Here is a 19,669-nt window from a genome sequence, read left to right as displayed (position 1 = left end):
TGCACTAGATGTATTGAGCTAGCTAAAGTAGAGCAGCTTTGGGACCTCAGAGACCTGCAACTAATACAGGTGCCATTAATTTGCAGGAACTCCAAAAATACAAGTCAAGTTGGCCTTTGTTGAGGTGAGCATAGAAAGCAGTTGTTCGTGTCATCGTCAAAACCCTGTGCTTTATGTCAGGGCATTTGTGTTAGGTTTCTTTTAGAACTGAACACGAATAAAGATAACAGTTATAAACAACTGAAAACAGGTTTGATCTTTTTTAAATAGGGAAATCTTAAATGGGGACTCAAGTTAGAAGGAATTTCAAGCCTGATATGGTGACATACACCTTAAATCCCAGCTCTCAGGAAACAGAGGCAGGTGGATCTCTTGAGTTCAGAACCAGCCAGGCTATACAGTGAGACCCTGTCTCAAAAAGGAATTTGAAAATGTTAAAAATTCTGGGTGACTCTGAAATTCTTTATGCTTTGTGGGAACATACATACAGTGATAAGGGACTCTGATGAACAGCAGCAGTGGTTTTTACTTACTTCTTTAGGTTCAAGAGGGCATCAGAGGGTGAGTGAAGTAGGTCATTTATTATTGCCATTGTCTGAGTGTGGTACTCCAGGAGTGAGACATGCATGACCTCTATTAAAGGGGAAGAAGAAAGCCTGACCATCTTGGGTTGTGTAGCTTCTTTTTGTTTTTTAATTTTTATTTGTGTATGTGTGTTTGGTGTATGTGTATTACATATATGTGCCCCCTACCTGCTTCTGCAGGTGTGTTTGTGGGTGCACTCTTCCGTGCATTCATGTTTGGAGGCCAGAGTTGATTGCTCTCCACTTTATTTTTTTGGAATAGGGTCTCTCCCTGAATCTGTAGCTCACCTTTCAGTTAGATCCCGGTAAGCCACTGGGGTTAGGCCACCATGCCCAGCTTTTATGTGGGTCTGGGGATCCATACTCAGGTCCTCATGCTTGCATAGTAACTTTGCACCGTAGTTTGCCCACTGAGCCATCTCCCCAATCCATGTAACTAGTTTTTTATTTGTTTGTTTGTTTGTTTGTTTTCTTAAACTCCCATCTTGTTTTTATCATTGATTGTGATTAGTAACTAATGGTACTGAACCCAAGTTAAAATGTACATAGTAGCTACAAAAGGACTTTAAAACTGAACTGAAAATGACTTGATGGACTTGTGGCCAAATTAGGCCAGAAGGACCTGTCTGTGGCCATGCCCCAGGCTTCCTTTTCACCCAGGCCAACAAAGATCATGCTGTGTTTCAAATTAGAAGACTTGCATCACTTTTTGGACCCTGTTATGGTAAATAACCAAAAAGATGAGGTACTGAAAATTCAGACAGATGAGCACCAGGTAAATGTGAGTTAGAGAACAGGGACAGCCTTCCTTTCTGCAGGGGCAGTGAGGCTGTTAGCTTTGTGATAATTGGATAAGTACTGGTACCAGTGCAAACCCTGGAGGGCACTGCCCAAAGAGATATGGGAGAGGTCGTGCAGGGGAGTTAGCCACTCTGGAAACTAGAAATCCCACAGTCCTGAAAGAACAATAGCGTACTGGTGCACCTCTAGGGTCTTCCCCTTGCTTCAAACCTCTCAGTACAACTTCCATGGACTCCAGAGCAAAATCCAGTTTTGTGTCAACAATTTGTAGGACTCAGAATAACCTAGGTGGTTCCTGCCTCCAGCTTCATGTTTATCCCTACTCCTGGCTGTCTTGGTTACCTAGCATGCTCTTCCCTCCCTCCCCCCCTTCCTCACCTGCACAGCTATTCCCTGTGTATTAACCTACTTAGGATAAGCCTTCCCCACTGTTACCCATCATCATTTCATGTTTTCTTCTCTTTGGATGTTTTAGTCTTGTATAGCCCAGGCTGACCTCAAAGTCCCAGTCTTCCTGCTCAGCCTCTGAAATATTGGGATTACTCATGTGAGCCACCACATTCTGTATGGTTGCTCCCTGTACAGCACTGCCAGTCTGTGGCTGTTCCTTTATAGTTAGTGGTTTCCTACCTCCCCTGTGAGGCAGGGAGAACACTGAGGATTCGGGCCCTGGCTGTCTTTTTTATTTTTAAGTCCTGCCAGTCCTAGCATACTGCTCATAGGAAAGAGCTGCTGCAGCTCCCTGGGGGGTTCTTTTCACTGTCAGAAGTAAAACTTACACATTCCTTGTCAGTTTACAAGAAAAGAAGTCCAAGTTTCCATCTTGGACATTTCACTGCCCTCTGCTCATTCTCTGTCATTACTAACTAGTAGGTCTTTGAGATTCCAGGCCACACTTACAATTAACTTTGACCTTGCCTGGGCATGATGACATACACTTTTAATCCAAACACTGGGGAGACAGAGGCAGGCAGATCTCTTTGAGTTCAGAGCCAACCTGGTCTACACAGTGAGTTCCAGGCCAGCCAGGGCTACATAGTGAGACCCTGTCTCAAAACCATAACAAAAATCTTTGCCCTTTACTTAAACTAATAGTAAAGCTCCTGGCTCATTTGCTTTTTTTAATGAATCATGACCCTTAACCTTTTTTGGGGAAGTTCATGATGTCATCCTCTTGGTCTATCTCATTTCATACTGTCCTTTCAATTGTCAAAATATTACAGTGTTTAGTGTCATCTTGTCCTCTAAACCAGCAGGGGTTGTTTAGATCATCTTCAATGACAACATGACTCAGTGGCCCTAAGCAAGATTTGCCTTTATGATTTAACTAATTTAGGTCTCCTGGAAATAGAAGACATGACAATATATAGTTAATTTAAACTAAATTAGCACTGAATGAACTAATTAAAAATAGGACGAGTTCAAAAGACCAGACCCTCACATCACTAGCATTTCCCAAATATCTAGTTGTTTGTTCGTTTGTTTGTTTTTTAACCTGTCTTTCCAGACTACCCAGGGAAGTACTCTGAGGAAGAGAGTAAGAGTTCACCGTCAGGCATTGCAGGAGACCTTGGGGAAGAGGCACAGGAAGTCCGGGCTCCCACCATTGCTCAGCTGCTGCAGGAGAAAACCCTCTATTCCTTCTCAGAGTGGCCAAAGGTATCTCTCAGACCTCTCATCCTCCACTCAAGGATTCCCAGCTTTGATTCCTTTGCATTAAACCTTATAAAATACTTCCAGCAGACAGGCTGAGCTATGTACTTTTGAACATTGAAGATGATGCACTAAGAAAAAGATATGCTCTACACTAATTAAACCATAAGAGGAAAATGACAAGTTGTCCTCAGTCACAGCACCTCAGATTTATTCTTTATTGTCCAGACCATGACATTTATAGTTTATGTAGTGAGTGTGTCTGAACACTCGTTTCTCGTCAGTTCCTTGTGAAAAACTTGGCCCTGCTCTCAGGGACTTTGCAGACTTGGGTAACTTGAAACTTATTCCTCAGAGCTGCTATTTTTTTCCCCAGGATCGTGTGATAATTAACCGCCTAGATAATATTTGCCATGTGGTGTTAAAGGGGAAGTGGCCCTCCAGCCAACAGTATGAGCCCTCAGGTACACTGCCCACGCCAATTTTAACCAGCAGTGCAGGCTCCCGAAACAGTCTCTCAGAGCCAGAAGCAGCCGAACATGGCTTCAGCAATGGTGCAGCATTGGCAGCCCAGATCCAGAAGGTGAGATCACAGCTGGTGTGGACTACCAAAGAATGGTAGCCACATCCCACTTTCCATTGAGTCATTTACTCAACAAGTATTTAGGGGTTTTGGTTTGGCTTTTCAGTCAGGTAGTTTGTGTTAATTAGAACTCAGGACCTCATTCTGAAGACCATGGAGAGCTGTTCAGAGTTTTGGTGCAAGAAAGAAAGAAAGAAGTAAAAGCAGGGCTTTATACCTAAACTAAAGCCTGCAGGTTGTTAGGGGAAGCAGAGAAAGAAGAACAGCATGCCAAGTAAGGATGCTGCAAAGAAAGAGTTCTAGGCTACAGGTTAGAGAAAGAAAACAGAACAGGTTTGGCAACGATGACTTGAAGGGAGAACAGGTGCCTTCCCGTCTAGGACAGAGCGCAGCAGCAACAGATACCATGGTGAAGTCAGGACAGAAAGAATTGTGTCTGGAAGGAAGGCCAGTGATTTAGGGGTTGTTAGCACACGGGGTCTGACTTGACTGCACATTAGACTCGGCCATGGATCTTGAAAAACTGCTGGCTCTAATTTACTTGGTCTGGTGCAGCTTGGATATTGAGTTGCTTTCCTTTTAACTTCCCAAATGATTCTGACGTGCATCTGAGGCTGGTAATCTCTGGGTTAAATCTTTCAACTACAAGTATAGTCTGAAGCCTGTTAAAAGTGTAGCTCCACCAAAGTAGACTCCAGATTTAATAAGCCGTCTGGTGGTTAAGCACTAATATTTGAGGAGCCTTGAGGTCACAGAGAAGATAACTGGAAATAATATAGGGTCTGAGGAAATGAGGCCTGGAGGAAGGAGCTGGTGTTTGGCCACAGAAGTTACATTCAAACTTTTTGCCATGTGTGTTCACAGGAGAACTTCTTAGCCCCAGTATTCACAAAAGATGAACAAAAGCACAGACGTCCCTATGAGTTTGAGGTGGAAAGGGATGCCAAAGCTCGGAGCCTAGAACAATACTCTGCCACCCATGGGCGCCCCCCCATTGTCCTCAATGGCTGGCATGGGGAGTCAGCTATAGACCTCTCCTGCTCATCAGAGGGGTCCCCAGGAGCCACATCCCCTTTCCCAGTGAGCACCAGCACCCCTAAGATTGGGGCTATCGGTTCACTTCAAGGAGCCCTGGGTATGGACTTGTCTGGAATTCTGCAAGCTGGCCTAATCCACCCAGTAACTGGACAGATCGTCAATGGAAGCCTCAGGAGAGATGATGCTGCCTTGAGAAGGCGGAGAGGGAGGCGGAAACACATTGACGGGGGGATGGACCTCATCTTTTTGAAAGAGCAAACACTTCAGGCTGGAATTCTGGTGGGTATATGAGTCCATTAGGTAAAAACCATTCTACATAGAGAAAGAAATTGAATCCTCAGATGCCAGCTATTTTATTTACGGATCTTTTACACCTACTTAAGTTGTCCTTGTTTTCTATCATTATGAAATGCCCTCCATCTTTTCTAGAATAGATAATTCTAACCCATTGGTGGCCCTTAATATGCATACAGCTTGGAAAAGTGATCCAAAAGGTCTTATTTCAAATAGGAGAAACCCAAATCCTCCAATGTTTCAAAAGGCAGGCAGTTGAATAAGCAAGGCCAGGTGACAGGCATAGTGAGGCACTCTGGGAATTGAAATGTGGAGATGGAAGGTTGATCCTGGCTTTGGAATTTGCACTGATATGGAGCACACCACCAAGCTGTATTCTGGTCTCTCTAAAGCATCTGTAGACAGCCACTGTGGGGATTCCTACAGATCACAGAGAGACAGTACATTCTGAACTCAAAGAAAAGCACTGTAGGCCATGAGGAGGTTGATTTTTTTTTTTTTAATCTTGAGTCCTAAAAATAAGTATCATATTTCGTAGTTTTTTAAATAATAATAATATTTACTGAGTACCTACTGTGTTCAGGGTTTTTCATAATTAGAGCCTCACAACAACTCTGTTTAAGAAAAAAATAAAAATAAAAAATACTGCCTGAAGCATAAAAGCTTTTAAAAATGGCCCCCAATTGTCCAGCTGCTAAATGATAGGAGGAAATTAGACAGAGGGCCTTGTTCCCCAGATCCTGAGAACATCAATGGTGAGCTGTGTCATTCGGGTTGTGTCTTCCTCTCAGCTTTTGTGTGTAGTTTGAGAGGTGGAAGGGGCATGTCTTTTTCCCTGTCTAGTTCTACATACTAATTTTATTCTTTGTTTTGTGTGCATGTGAGTGAGTGAATATGTGTGTGTTTGTGCATGTGTGCGTGCGTGCACGAGTGTGCGTGCTCATGCAGGCACAATAGCATGAACACATGGAGGCCAGAGGACAGCCTTGAATGTCCTTCTTCGGGCAACATCCACCTTTTGGTTTTTTGAGACTGGTCTCTCTCTGACCTGGAAACTTGTCAATTTGGTCAAACTGGCTGGGCAGTGAGGCCCAGGGATCCACCCATTTCCACCTTCCCAGCTCTGGCATTAAATCATGTGCTGCCACCTAGGATTTGTTGTTGTTGTTTAAGTCCTGCGTTTTGGTGAGGGACTTTAGGTTTATTTATTCTTATTTTATGTGTTTTGCCTAAATGTTTTTATATGTCCCACACATATTCCTGGTCCACAGAGTTCAGAAGAGGGCATTGAATCTCCTGGAACTGGAGCTACAGATAATTTGTCGGCTGCCATGTAGCTGCTAGAAGAATAGCCAGTGCTCTTCACTACTGAGTCATCTTTCTGCCCAGTCTGGCTTTTTTTTTTTTTTTTTTTTTTTTTTTTTAAACACGGATTCTTGGGACTGAACTCAGGTCCTTGTGTATAAGCCAAGCTCTGTACTTACAAAGCCACCTTCCCAGCTACCTACATGCTGAGAGTATGTTCTCTTCCTGCTGTTAAAGGCATGTGCTTCTCTTCTAGAAATACAGTGATTTTCCTGTAGTGCTCATAGTGTTCCAAAGGAGTGACTGGTAGAAAAAATAAGATATTTTTTTCTTCTCTGAATAGTTTTTAAATTTGTTGGTACAAGCACTATTAGCACTGTTATAGGGTTTTATCAGACCCATTATAGGTGTTGGTGATTCAAAGCTGAATAAGACTCACATTCAAACCATAGAGGAGGAAAAGGTGGGCAAACCCTAGCATCAAATTTTCTGGGATGTAAGAAGTCTGAACAGAATACTGGGCAAAGGAGGCAGTGTCTAGGACAGTGAGTGGCGATGACGGGACATTAGGATGAGGTCAAGCCTGCTTCCAGTAGACAGGGTGGAAGGCATTCCAGTGGTGAGCACCTAGCATGTGTAAGATGAGGAGTCAGGGGTTCGGTTGGTTAAAATTCAAGCACCCACTGGTGATGATGGGGTGGGAGCAGAAGGAAAAGCCAAAGAACACCTGCATGTTCTACAGTAGAGCCATGATTGGCATGGGTAATGTAGAGATTGGTGTTTCAGGACTCATTTCATCCTGCCGTGATTATCCACACACACTCATTTGTTTCTTAATCTAGGAAGTCCATGAAGATGCAGGGCAGACTACCCTGAGCACTACACACCCTGAAGAGCCAGGAGCTGCTTCCTCAACTCCTGAGCCAACAGCAGCATCCAGCAGTCAGACTGAGAAAGCTGTTCCCAGCAAGAGCCTGCTTGACTGGCTGCGGCAGCAGGCTGACTACTCCTTGGACGTTCCTGGCTTTGGGGCAGTAAGTGTTGGCTGATAACTACCCCACACTACTGTTCGCTCACTGGAAACTTGGGGAGTTTTTTGCTGGAGGAAACTAGAAGGTGGGAACTATTTGAAAGAAATCTGTGTTGACTGAGACCTTTTTTTATAGCCTTGGCTGTCCTGGAACTTGTTGTGTAAACTAGGCTGGCCTCAAACTCAGAGATCTGCCTGCCTCTGCCTCCTGAGTGCTGGGATTAAAGGCATACGCCATCACCACCTGTTGAGAACATCATTTTAAAGATTATCTTTTTGTTTTTAACATTTAGATTCTCCAATAACAGAAATTGCAAGAGTATTCCAACAGGTTTACATGCAAAAGTTACAAGGACAGAATTTGACTTAAGTTCACCCTCTCCCCCATATCTCCCCAGAAGTGACCACATCATCAGTTCACAGACAAATCCTTAGGTTTTATAAACTCTTACCTATAGCATGAATCTTAAAGAGTCTTATTAATAAAATCAAATCTGAAGCCAGGTATTGGGGTAAATGGTGGGAGATCAAAGAAGCAGAACAAGCCACAGCTACCTCACCTTGCCAATTCCTCAGCTGATTCTGTTTCCTCAGACTGCAAGCTTCTGAGACCTCATCCAAATGCCCCTCAGCTGAACTGTTGCTCAAAAGCCTAAAAGCTTAACCAGCCAAATGCTTCTAGTTTCTGGTCCTCACTCCTTATGGATCTTTCTGCTTTCTGCCATCACTCCCTGGGATTCAAGGCTCACTTTCTGGGATTAAGGGCGAGAGTCACCATGCTTGGCTGTATCTTTGTGGCCTTGAACTCACAGAAATCCATGCCTCCAGAAGGCTAGTATTAAAGGTGTGAGTGCCACCATTTTCTAGCCTTTGTATCTAGTGGCTGTTCTGTCTCTGACCCCAGATAAGTTTATTAGGGTACACAATATTTTGGGGAACACAATACCACCACACTTACCACTTGATGAAAATTTTCCAAGTTAATTTATTGGTGCTTCTGCAAAAGACTCTGTTCTTTACAATTGCTCTGGTCACCTTGATGCCTTTGCTTTGTGTCTTCCCAGTTAGGAACCTATAGGAGGGCTCCTGAACACTACTGTTCAGTCTTGGTTCATGCCAACCCCATCTGATTCATAAGACAGACAGGGGCACCTAACATAGATGCACTTGCTCGCACACACAAGACTCCCAGAACTGGCTAGTCAGGTAACAGTGAAGAAAGACTCAGAAGGCTAAGTAAGGACACTATGCTTCAGCGGTGCTCCAGGAAGCTGCTGAGTCAGTTCCAGCCCCAGTCAGGGGCATGGCCACAGCTTGTTTTCCAGCCTGCTGTCTGAGTCCTGATACCTCAAGGAGAGAGGTTAGGTGAGGCTTGGTGGTAGAGTTCTGTGTAAAGCACCATTAGGGGGAAAATAACAAAACCAACTGAGAAGCACCACCCATCCATATCAGACTGTAGCAGAATGTTTGTAACATTTTTCTCCATTTACCTCCTAGAGTTTTTCAGACAAACCCAAGCAGAGGAGACCACGCTGCAAAGAACCTGGAAAATTAGACATCACCTCTCTGAGTGGAGAAGAGAGAGTTCCTACTGTCCCCAAGGAGCCAGGACTGAGGGTAGGAAGAGGGCACTGGGTGTGGGAGCAAGGGGACCATCTTGACTGTGCCATGCCTTGCACACTTGAGATACAGCCCTGCCGAGCAGTGGGTAGCTGGATGGCGGTTTCCTAGAGGACAAGAGGCCAGTGCAGAAAGCTTAAACTGCAGAAAGTGCCACAGACCTTGTCCAGCAGTTGTGTCTCCTGAGCTTATGTTTTCCACCTTCGCCTCCTAAACAGTGTGTTAAACCATTCCAAAATCTTTCATTTTTTTCTACTTTTTGTACAATTCAAGGGATAAAAACCTTAGCGCTGGATATGTCTTTTGTTCCCAATTTAATAGATGTCATGATGGAAACGTGCATGTCTTACCTAAGTTTTTAATGACCATTTAAGTAAGACATTCTTCCTAGTGCTTCTGCGCTGGCAATGAAAAACAGCTGACTCTAAGCACTACCCTTTTCCTATTATAGAATCATAAGACTGGAACCAGCTTCAAAGACATCCGCAGAATACTTGGAGTCTAACGAATCTGAGTTAATTATAGTTTACAGATGGATACAAGATTGGGATAGAAAAGTCCTAACCTCTAGGGGGCGGTAGTGACATTTCCCTTAAACATTTGCCAGTGGGCCTACTGCACACTGGGAGCATCCTGTCTCTCAGTGCATCCCAGAGAGGTGCTTCTGGAAATCTCTGTAGAGGCATTTGCTCTTCCCCCACTTTTCCATAAATTCAAGCTCTCCTGGACGCTCCAGCTCTTTAGCCGGCTACAGCATTCCCTACATCAGCTTCCTTGGTGGGATTGCCAGAGTATGATTTCATATTTTAGCTGCAAACACTGCCCACCTTAGTCATGTCCTCTTTGCAGAAAGCAGTTGTCACTGGTTTTCTCACTCACACAGCAGCTCCACAGACAACTGCCTTCATTCATCTGTATCTGCTGCCACAGCTACTTCAGGGCATACCCGGTCAGTCCCTCAGGCCTGTCACATTAGAAAGGTGTCCTCCCTCCTGCCCCTTTCCTTTCCTTGCTTTGTTCTCAGGAAGGCTGTTCTTGGGCCTTGTGTTACCCACTGACCCAGCCTCTGTTTCTGTCCTATCTACCCTTGCCCCATCTTCCCCTTGGACCTCAGCACATAGTGTCTGAGAAAGGTCAGGGGAAGACCTCCAGTTCCTATCTTGTTATAAGCCCTGAGCTGTTGGTTTATAGACATGCCATTGGCCTTGTTTCTTTCTACATGCCTGACAGTTTCCCTCATATTCCCTGGAAATTAATGCTCATTGCTCCTTTACAAGCGCTGACCTCTTGCCAGCAAACCCATTTTTAATCTTGAAAACCAACCTCCTCTTTATGGTGCATCTCTTTCCTTTATGAAATAAACACATACCCTGCTCTGAGGTCCCTTTTCTACACTGAGCAAGAACAGGAACCCAACCCTCAGGGCTGTTCAGTCTTCCTAACACATAGGTGGGCAGTGGCTCTCTGCAGCTCTTCCAGAGCATACTGCCTCTTCTCTCCCAAAGGATCTCTTACACCATTCAGTGGGTGTAGCAAAAACTTATAAACAACAGAAACTTGTTTCCCATCATTCTCAAGGCTGAGAAATTGCAGGTCAAGTATCTAGTGAGGACCCAATATTAACAACCGTTTTGCTGCACCCTCACATGGAGGAGGGACAAATAAGCTCTTCTGGGATCTCTTAGAGGGCACTAATCCCATTCATTCATAAGGAGTTGGCCCCCATGATCTCATCACTGTAAAGCCCTCACTGCCCCCCCCCAGCTTTGGGGGTTGGAATTTGAACATACAAAGCCCAAGGCAGAAACCCTTCCCCTTCTAAAAATAGATTCAAACCCATAAAGAACTTGGTTTGAGCTCAGCGTCCTGCTGTATGTGCTGAAGTTTATCTGGGTAAAGTCCATATAACACCAAGGGCAATGAGACTCAGCTTTATAATGCCCAGGTAGTGGTTGCTTATCAGCTACATCTATATACATGTTTAGTGTATAGAGAGCTCTTCATTTGTTTGTTACAGATACGATATAACTACCTACCTATCACCTGTCGCACCTGTGAGCATTGGTAGAATGTGCTGTTAGAGACACACTTAGATCTTACCAGTGATTCCAGAATGCCTTAGACCTGGCATTCTTTGGCTTTGTTTTACTTTGCTTTGGGGATTTCTAAACATTTAGTAACTGGGTCTCTTCTTATTTAATGATTGTTGGATAAGCCTTTGTAAGAGTGATGAGAATGATTTGGTCTCCATCCTTCTATTGCTTCTACCCAAGAGTGAGTGTCTGTTGGAAGAAATGCCATGACATGCTGATGAGGCTGTTCTCTGGTCAGAATCCCGTACCCTCATCTGGAAAGCAGCTTTGCCCCCGCTCTTGCTTGAACACAAGCACTCTTCTTGCTCTGCATGCGTTCTCTCCAGGCCGCTTCTAGAAGAGGAAGCAGGTTGGCTCCCCAGGGTACAATTACCAGGATGGAGAACTGCCAAAGCCCGATTTGGCTGCTGTGTGTGGTCGCAGTGCTGCTGGGAGAGGCACCTGTCTGTGGTGGGCAGCATCTGGGTGGCTGAAGTAGCTGCTCCCTCCCACAGGAAGTGGTGCGGGTTGACTTCCTCTATCAGTGCGTCCCACACTGTACATGAAACATTCTCTTCACCCTGGGCTCTTTTGCTCTCCAAACCTGAGAAGAAACGAAGAGCAGCCTCCACCTTCCCATCATGCTCTGATTTCTCAGAGGCCCCTGTGCTTTTACTGAATCGGTGACTCTCAACAAGGGCTGGGAGAGAATGTTTTTAGATGCCCTAGAGCCTGAGGAGCCCTCTGAACCTAGAGGGCAGGACCAGAGAGGCCAGAGTCATACACAAGTGACGCCAGCAAAGAACTAAGTTTAGATCCGTGGTTCTCAACCTGTGGGTCACGACTCTTTCTCGGTGATCAAATATCAGAGATTTACATTATGATTCATAACAGTAGCAAAGCTAGTTAAACAAAAAATAATTGTATGATTAGGGGTCACCACCACATGAGGAACTGTGTTAAAGGGTCACAGCATTAGGAAGGCTGAGAACCACTGGTTTAAACTATGGTAAAGGTCTTTCTTAGAGCAGATTGTTAGAAAATGGGACAAGGGCCGGGTGGTAGTGATGTACACCTTTAATCCCAGCACTTGGGAGGCAGCAGCAGGTGAGTTCTGTGAGTTTGAGGCCAGCCTGGTCTACAGAGCAAGTTCTAGGACAGGCTTCAAAGCTACACAGAGAAACCCTGTCTCGAAAAACCAGAAAGAAAGAAAGAAGGAAAGAAGGAAGGAAAGAAAGAAAGAAAGAAAGAAAGAAAGAAGGGAGGGAGGGAGGGAGGGAGGGAAAGAGAGAGGAAGGAAGGAAGGAAGGAAGGAAGGAAGGAAGGAAGGAAGGAAGGAAGGAAGGAAGGAAGGAAGGAAGAAAATGGGACAAGGTTTTATTTGAACCTGTCTTCTCAACAGAAAGACCTTGGAAATGAAATGTGCCCTTCACATTAGAGAGTTATGGAAAGAATTAGAGTATGCATAATGTAAAGGAAAAAGACTCCCTGGCACCTCTCCCTGGCTCTCAGCTGTCGGCAGACTGCAGAGAAAGGGCCTCAGAGACGCCTGCCTTCAGGTATAGTTGTGCTTAGCAAGAGAGGTTATGGATCAGCAAGGGACCAAGATGGCATGGTATAGACCGAGGCCCGGAGCAAAGTGGTTTGCATTGGTGAGCTCAAGACAAACTGGTAGAGAATCATCCTTCTAGCCGGCCCCATCCTTCAGGCCTTATTGTCTCTTTTTAGAAATAAACAGCCAGGAGTTTATTTCTAGTGAATACCCCAAAATCAGAGTGAGCACTTGCCTAGCACACTCCATGACAAACCATCCTGGCATATTGCAGTGGCTGGTGCTGTTGGGAATAAAGACACATGGTGTGGTGTAGTTTGAAAAGAGCCTGAGTGCTTCTCCTGCTCAGTCCCTAACAGCTCTGCCCACAGTAGTCCTTGGCATTCAGTTTTGAAAGGGAAAGACTCCTGGTGTAGCTGTTGAAGAGGTTCCTTCCAGCTCTATGATACTAAACTAAAGCTTTTTGAAAAGTATTCTTGGAGTTGCCTTTATAAAGTTTTTTGTCCATGATAGCTGGTTTGTTTGTTTGTTTGTTTGTTTGTTTTCCCCTGAAATATTCTTTGGTAAATTGAAGGACAGGTATAGCACTTCAAAAATATCTATCTCTGGGGATTCAGAAATATTTGAGTCACATGTCTGTGAATTGTGGATCTCTGGGATGTGACACTGTCATACTGATTGAGTGTGTGACAGTAAGTTGAGATGAGATGATGGAGCCCTTGGGTTGAGGACTATCATGTGGCATTTCTGCTGCTCTTTCTGAGCACCATCTGCAGGGCTGACCACTCCCTTCAGGGAAATTGGTGCATTCTAGGAGCTTCTCTTGGAGCCCTCTGTGCCTGTCCTCAGAGCTCACTGAGAGCCTGAAACCAGTGTCACCAACAGCCATCACTGCCTTTTAAGCAGAGCTCTGTTGAATATTGTGAGGGTTGTAGGTTTTGTAGTTTGGGGAGAAGAGAGGCAGTGAAAACAGTAGGACTTGGCAGAGCTTTGAGTGGAGTTCCTGTACCAGTCTTGGGAAGTGGTAAGTAGATTCCTTACCTGCTCAAAGCCCGTGTTCTAAGGCCCCAGGCTCTAAGAATAGGATTCCCCTGGCCCTTTCATGTCTGTTAGTAAGACTTGTGCCTTCTTTTTTACCCTTTTCTGCTCTGTTGAGGAGTACAGCCAGATGCTGCCTCTCTTCTCAGATAGGGAGCTATGGAGTCCTGCTTCCCCTGCCGACCCTTGCTGTGCACTCACTCCCCATTCTCAGGATTCTCAGGATGAGGCACCAGATCAGCACAAGTGCAAGTGGTTGTTCTGCCACGCTGCCTTGATGCTGCGTCCACAGTGCACATCCCGTAGCACAAGCACTCTGACCATCCTTGCTAGACGTGAAGGAAGGTTGTAATGTGAGTGCCAGCTTTGTGACACTACTCTAGGAGGACACAGGGCACTGGGGCCTCTCCCGGGGAGGGGGGGCTGCGGGGAGGTGGGGAGCAACTACCAACACAAGGAGCTTTCTTTGTATCACCGTTTTGTATGAGAAAACTGCTCAACAGCACGAGGGTGTTTTAATCCTGTGGCTCTGCATTGCTTGATAAACCAGCAGAGCAGGGAATAGTGGAGAACAACAGAGAAAGGTGTGTGCAGTTGCCCATGGCCCAGGGATTGCAAGCAGATGGAGAGAGGGATCACTTTTCCTGTGGAGGAAACACGCACATTTCTCTTTTCACAGGGATTCACATCACCTGCAAAACAAATTCAGAGGTGGAGCTGTTACAGTTCCCAGGCTTCTGTTACTCCTCTCCACAAGCAGACCATGGGCCCCAGGAGCAGGGCAGCTGCAGCCTCTGCCTCCCTTGCCACTTGTACCTCCTGCTGGCTCCACCATCAAGGCCGTGTGGTCCTGCCTGCTAACGCGTGGTGGGGAGTGGTCCATGTATATAGTGCCCAATGACACTGTGAGTCTGAGGAGCAGAAGCGCTAACTGTGGAGCTCTTTTCTGATTAAAAACCTGGAGAGCCTTTAACCCCAGCACTCAGGAAGTAGAGGCAAGTGGATCTCAGTGAGTTTAAGGCCAGCCTGGCCTACCTAGCAAGTTCCAGAACAGACAGGGTTCTAGAGAGAGACCCTATCTCAAAAAAAAAAAAAAAGAAAAGAAAAGTTTTTTGGCATGAACCCCAGAAAGAAGAAAAATACATGCTCTTCCTTAAGAGAAACCAGAGCCTTAGTGGTGCATGCCCTGCAGTGCTTAAAGTCCTTCATTTCTACAGCCTGTGTATATGCACCCCTTTTCATCCCAAGTCACAACTTCCAGGGACTCAGGAAAGATTGGGACACGTGCAACATTAGCGTACCATGTCCCCAGCAAGTGCTCCTTCCGGGTCGGGTAGGAGGGAGGCAATGTGTCACACGCTTCACTTTTGGTGACTTTAAGTGTCACTGTTTTGTTTTTTTAAACCGAAGCTGACTCATTCTCAGTCACAGCATCAGCTGTAGTGTTGCCCAGTCAGCCTTTAAAATTGACTGCGTCTGATTCCAACCACTCCTTGCCCACCCCCCAGCACACTCTGCTTTGCTGCTTCAGTCAATCTTGTGTGATGAGGAAGATGACTGCTGTGTTCCCGTGAAAGGATCATGGCCCTAAGAGTCAAGACCTGGGGCATCATCAGTGCTGGTCTCTAGTTCCCAGCTCTGCCGGTTTTTCATACAATAGGAACTGCTCTTGCCAGTCGGTGTTGAAAGCGCTGGCTGATGGCACAGGCATCTGGTTGCTTCCTTGCTACTGAATGCGCTCAGCCTCTAAGAGTCAAACCCCTCTGGGCCCGTGGACAGGAGATACTCTTTCCACTAGAGCCCTATGTGGAGCTGGGAATAAGCTATGCCAGTACGCAGCTGCAGCCACCACCTGCCATCTGGTAACATTCAGCATCCAATGTTTCTTTGTCCTTTTTCAGGGGTTTCTCCCAGAAAGCAAATTCAACCACACTCTACCGGAGCCTGTGCTTCGAGATGCAGGCCCCCGCAGGAGGGGGAGGCGGCCTCGGAATGAACTTCTAAAAGCTCCAGCCATTGTGGCAGACTCTCCCTCTGGAATGGGACCACTGTTCATGAATGGGCTGATTGCAGGGATGGACCTGGTAGGATTGCAGAATGTGAGAAATATTCCAGGCATTCCTCTCACTGGGCTGGTGGGCTTCCCAGCTGGTTTTGCTACCATGCCTACTGGTGAAGAGGTTAAAAGCACCCTGAGCATGCTACCCATGATGCTGCCAGGCATGGCTGCAGTGCCCCAAATGTTTGGTGTTGGTGGACTCCTCAACACACCCATGGCAACCACCTGCACAACCACTGCATCAGCGTCTCTCTCAAGCACAACAAAAAGTGGTACCTCAGCCACTGAAAAAACTACAGAGGACAAGCTGAGTGGCCGTGATGTAAAAGCAGACACTCTGGTTGAAGATAAGCCTGGCCCTGGTCCGTTTTCTGATCAGTCTGAACCCACAATAACTACTAGTAGTCCTGTGGCTTTCAACCCATTTCTCATCCCAGGAGTGTCTCCTGGACTCATCTACCCATCCATGTTTCTTTCCCCTGGCATGGGCATGGCTCTGCCAGCCATGCAGCAGGGCAGACACTCAGAGATGGTTGGCCTTGAGAGCCAGAAGAGGAAAAAGAAGAAAACAAAGGGGGATAACCCCAACCCAGAGCCTGCTTCCGGGTGTGAGAGGGAGCCAGACAGTGATCAGAACTGCACTGAGTCCAGTACCACTTTGCCTCCAGAAAGAGAACACATGGCACAGGCCAGGGAAGGGGGGCTCAAAGACTCCAGTGATGATACCAATTAGAACTTTTTCATTTAAGAAATTATTGTGACTTGTAAGTTTCTTATCCCATAAAGGTTTGTTACTTCCTCACTTCACCTTCATAAGAACCTGTGTTTCCATCAGTAATATTCCCTACCTAATCTCCTGTCTGAGAACTATGGGAACATGTTAATTAATAGTTGCAGGGTCTTGCCACTTCATTAGATAAGTGTCATCTACCTAGTCTAGGAGGCACAGAATTCTTTCTTTTATCCAGTTCATTCCAGCAATCATAGTTGATACTGTACTTGATGACATACCTTCTTCCCTCTCTCTTTCAAGTCCCACTTATCTGAGGAAGAAAATGGCAGAAGAAAGCTGCCTAAGGATTCACTGTGGGGCCAAAGCGCAGAGACAAGCAAGCGCTAGCTCGCTCTTGTGAGCAGTTGAACAGGAAGAGCGAGCGGATCAAGGATAGGAAGTGCTGGTGCGTGCTTTCTTAGTTCAGGTGTCCCTGTTTGATCATGGTCACTGAGTAGTCTACAGCATATGAACTAATGGTTGAAAATGCACATACTGATGGTGTCTTTAGAACAGGGACCTTCCTGATAGTAATGCAGTTTCTCCCTCATAGTTGTTCAGACACCTGCAGCAAGAGCAAACACTGGCTGACAGGCAGTATGCACATCATCCCCACTGAATGAGAGAAGCTTCAAAACCTTGAGTCATGGCAGCGAGTGGGAGGGCACTGCTCACCTGTCCACTAGCACTGCTGGCACCTTATCCCCCGGGACCTCTAGGCACTCTTCCCCTCTGTTAGAAACCTGCTGGATTTTATTTTGTCTTCTTTCACCCGGGAGCCTGTGGAAGGTAACCGCTCCACACTTGCTGGGTTCCGTCATCAGTGTAGTGTGACAAAGCTGGCATACCACCTTTTACATTACAGCTGTGAAGTTGTTTCCCTCTCCATTGTCTCTCTACTCTGTATCTTAGATTTGGGCCCAAATTCCAAATTGCCAGTCAGGCAAGGTTCTGTTCAGTCAGCAGCATTCTCTCCTGCGTCTCCATGTTGAAGAACTGAGCAGTACCCAGCAGCACTCCGCTTCCCATTGTCTTTCCCCCTTCACCCCCTGACATCATGTCCCTCCTGATGGTCTCCTTCATGGACAGCTCATGCTTGAGACTTGAACCAGCCAAGCCCAGTTCTGGGGCCCAGGGCCCAGGGGCTGGACGGTGGCAGGTGTTCCCACCACCAGACTCACTTCCTTGTCACAACTGATGGGGGATTTTGTTTTTTTAACTGTTTCTGTTACAGTTTTGCTAATTTATCAGAAGGTCTGAAAGTTTGGCATGCTATTTCAGTTTGCATTATTTATTTATGATGATTTTGTCATTGTCTTTTATACATTTGGAGTTATAAATTATGTAAATGTTAAAATGAGCATCTCAAAGAAGTCTGTTAAATTGTGACCGGGGGAAAAAAAAAAAAACAATCAGGTGTATTTTCAAAAAGGAGAGTCCCAGTTTTATGAATCATAGATATAAACTAGAAATTCTATAACTGATCTATAAGAAGGAAGAATCCAAGAACTGAATAAATGCTATTTAATGATGTGTTTGTAGTGTAGAAGGTCTGTGATGCTGGCAACAGATTTCTTAGAAATGCTGCTCGCTGTTGAACTAACATTCTGTTCAGTTTTGCCTCCAGTGGAAGCAGAAAGGGTTTTTCAGCTGTTAAATCTTAAAAATCAATATAATTTATTTATGTAAAAGAAACACTCAATCAATATATTTTTGAACCTTTTAAGTACTAATTTTCTTTTTATCAAGTAGAAAAAAAAAATGTATTTGCCCTAAATCCTTAAAATACAAATGCTATAAAAACTCCTGTATCTTGAAAGCCTTACTGCAAATGAGCATTACAGCCACCCAGCAGAGTCTGCTCTTCCTGTTGTCTCGTGTTGTTTTATGTGGAAAGCTGCTCTCCCCAGCTTCCACTTCAACCTCCAAGTAGGTCACGGGTTCAGTGTGGACCCAACTTAACCACCAGCATGCACAATCCCTTGTTCTATCTTACCAAACCTGTATGTTAACTCTCGGGTGTTCTTAGGCTTCTGTTGACTGCTGTTGTGACACTGTTTGCAAAATGAAATTGACACTGTGGATTATTTGCTCTGTAAGGCACAAGTGCTTCTTATGATTATTTTGACGTTTCCGAGAGCAAAAGCCAAATTTAAACTCTCTTCAGCAAACTTGAGCCTCTTCATCTAATTCCATGTCACTCACAGCCATAATAATGTCCCTTGGTCATTCTTCACCGTGTCTCACATAATAAATTGTCTATGGTCTTGATCCTGGATTTAAAACGGAAAGTTCAAAATTCAGATTTGTATTGAGGATTTCACTAGCACGTGGATGTCTGATTATCTGGGCATTTTATGGGTGTATCATGTGTATCAGGAATCTACAGTCCTTCCAGGTACCCAATTCCTGCTGGACATCACTCGTGGGGGCTCACCTGACCCACCTCCCTACCACCAGTACACAGATTAAATTGTGCCATGGAAAGGAGTCAGTGGCATAGCCTCCCTCCTTCAGACCCAGCCCAAAGGCTCTCCCTAAAGGGACTTCTTTAAACCCATACTGAAAGTCTCACCTCAAACATGGAATCTCTAAGAGATAGACTGCTGTGGGTTGTGTGATCCATGAGATACAGGAACACCTGGTCTCTTTTTAAGAACCTGGTTTCCTGGACTATAGGGAAATACTTGCCTCCAGAAGGTTATCAGTGAGGCTGGAGGAAAAGAAGTTGGCCTAAGTGAGGACAAAGCAGGATACTTAAACTAGCTTCACCTGTGGGTGGAATCCCTAACCAGGGCCTACACATCAGCACATGAAAGGATGAGGTGTTGATTGAGGCCACAGGGGCCTCTGCTACTGTTTTTCAAGTGAGAAAGTATGATCACCGGTTTAAGGTTTCTCATGGAGGACCAGCAATTAGCTCAGAGGGTAAAGGTGCCTGCTGCCAAGCATGATGACCTAAATTTGATCTTCAGAAGCCACCTGGTGGAAGGAGAGAACCGACTCCTGCAAGTTGTCCCTCACCTGCACACACATGTGCATATACACACAGTAAATAGTCTTTTAAATCTCTAATGGAGACTAAGGGGCTCTCGTGGATAGAGAAGAGCTAACTCACTAGTAGAGTCCTGGTTTTGATCCTTGCCTCAGCCCCTGTCCCAGATAACCCCTCCCCCCAATACAAGGGTTAGTTGAGTACACTTCCATAGTATTTTATATTTCTCATAAGCAACCTCATTTGTCCTTGGAAAGCTGTGAGTGTCCGTTA

The 19,669-nt window shown here is 45.5% G+C and overlaps 1 protein-coding gene across 3 annotated transcripts in view; it reads left to right on the top strand.

Annotated features, from left to right (window-relative positions):
* Window positions 1–18,672, top strand: part of Chd6 (chromodomain helicase DNA binding protein 6) — a 130,263-nt gene extending 111,591 nt beyond the window's left edge. For all 3 annotated transcript variants that reach the window (XM_028868398.2, XM_028868396.2, XM_028868397.2), the window contains 6 exons: window positions 2,893–3,044; window positions 3,415–3,621; window positions 4,486–4,938; window positions 7,101–7,292; window positions 8,786–8,905; window positions 15,472–18,672. In XM_028868398.2, coding sequence (XP_028724231.1) covers window positions 2,893–3,044; window positions 3,415–3,621; window positions 4,486–4,938; window positions 7,101–7,292; window positions 8,786–8,905; window positions 15,472–16,362 — 2,015 coding nt within the window. In that variant the 3' untranslated portion in view covers window positions 16,363–18,672. The remainder of the gene's footprint in view (window positions 1–2,892; window positions 3,045–3,414; window positions 3,622–4,485; window positions 4,939–7,100; window positions 7,293–8,785; window positions 8,906–15,471) is intronic.
* The last annotated feature ends 997 nt before the right edge of the window (window positions 18,673–19,669 follow it).

This window comes from Peromyscus leucopus, chromosome 4 (assembly GCF_004664715.2).
Source record: "Peromyscus leucopus breed LL Stock chromosome 4, UCI_PerLeu_2.1, whole genome shotgun sequence".
Lineage (NCBI taxonomy): Eukaryota > Metazoa > Chordata > Mammalia > Rodentia > Cricetidae > Peromyscus > Peromyscus leucopus.
Note: the sequence above shows the minus strand (reverse complement) of the source record. Positions and strands in the feature narration are given on the sequence as shown.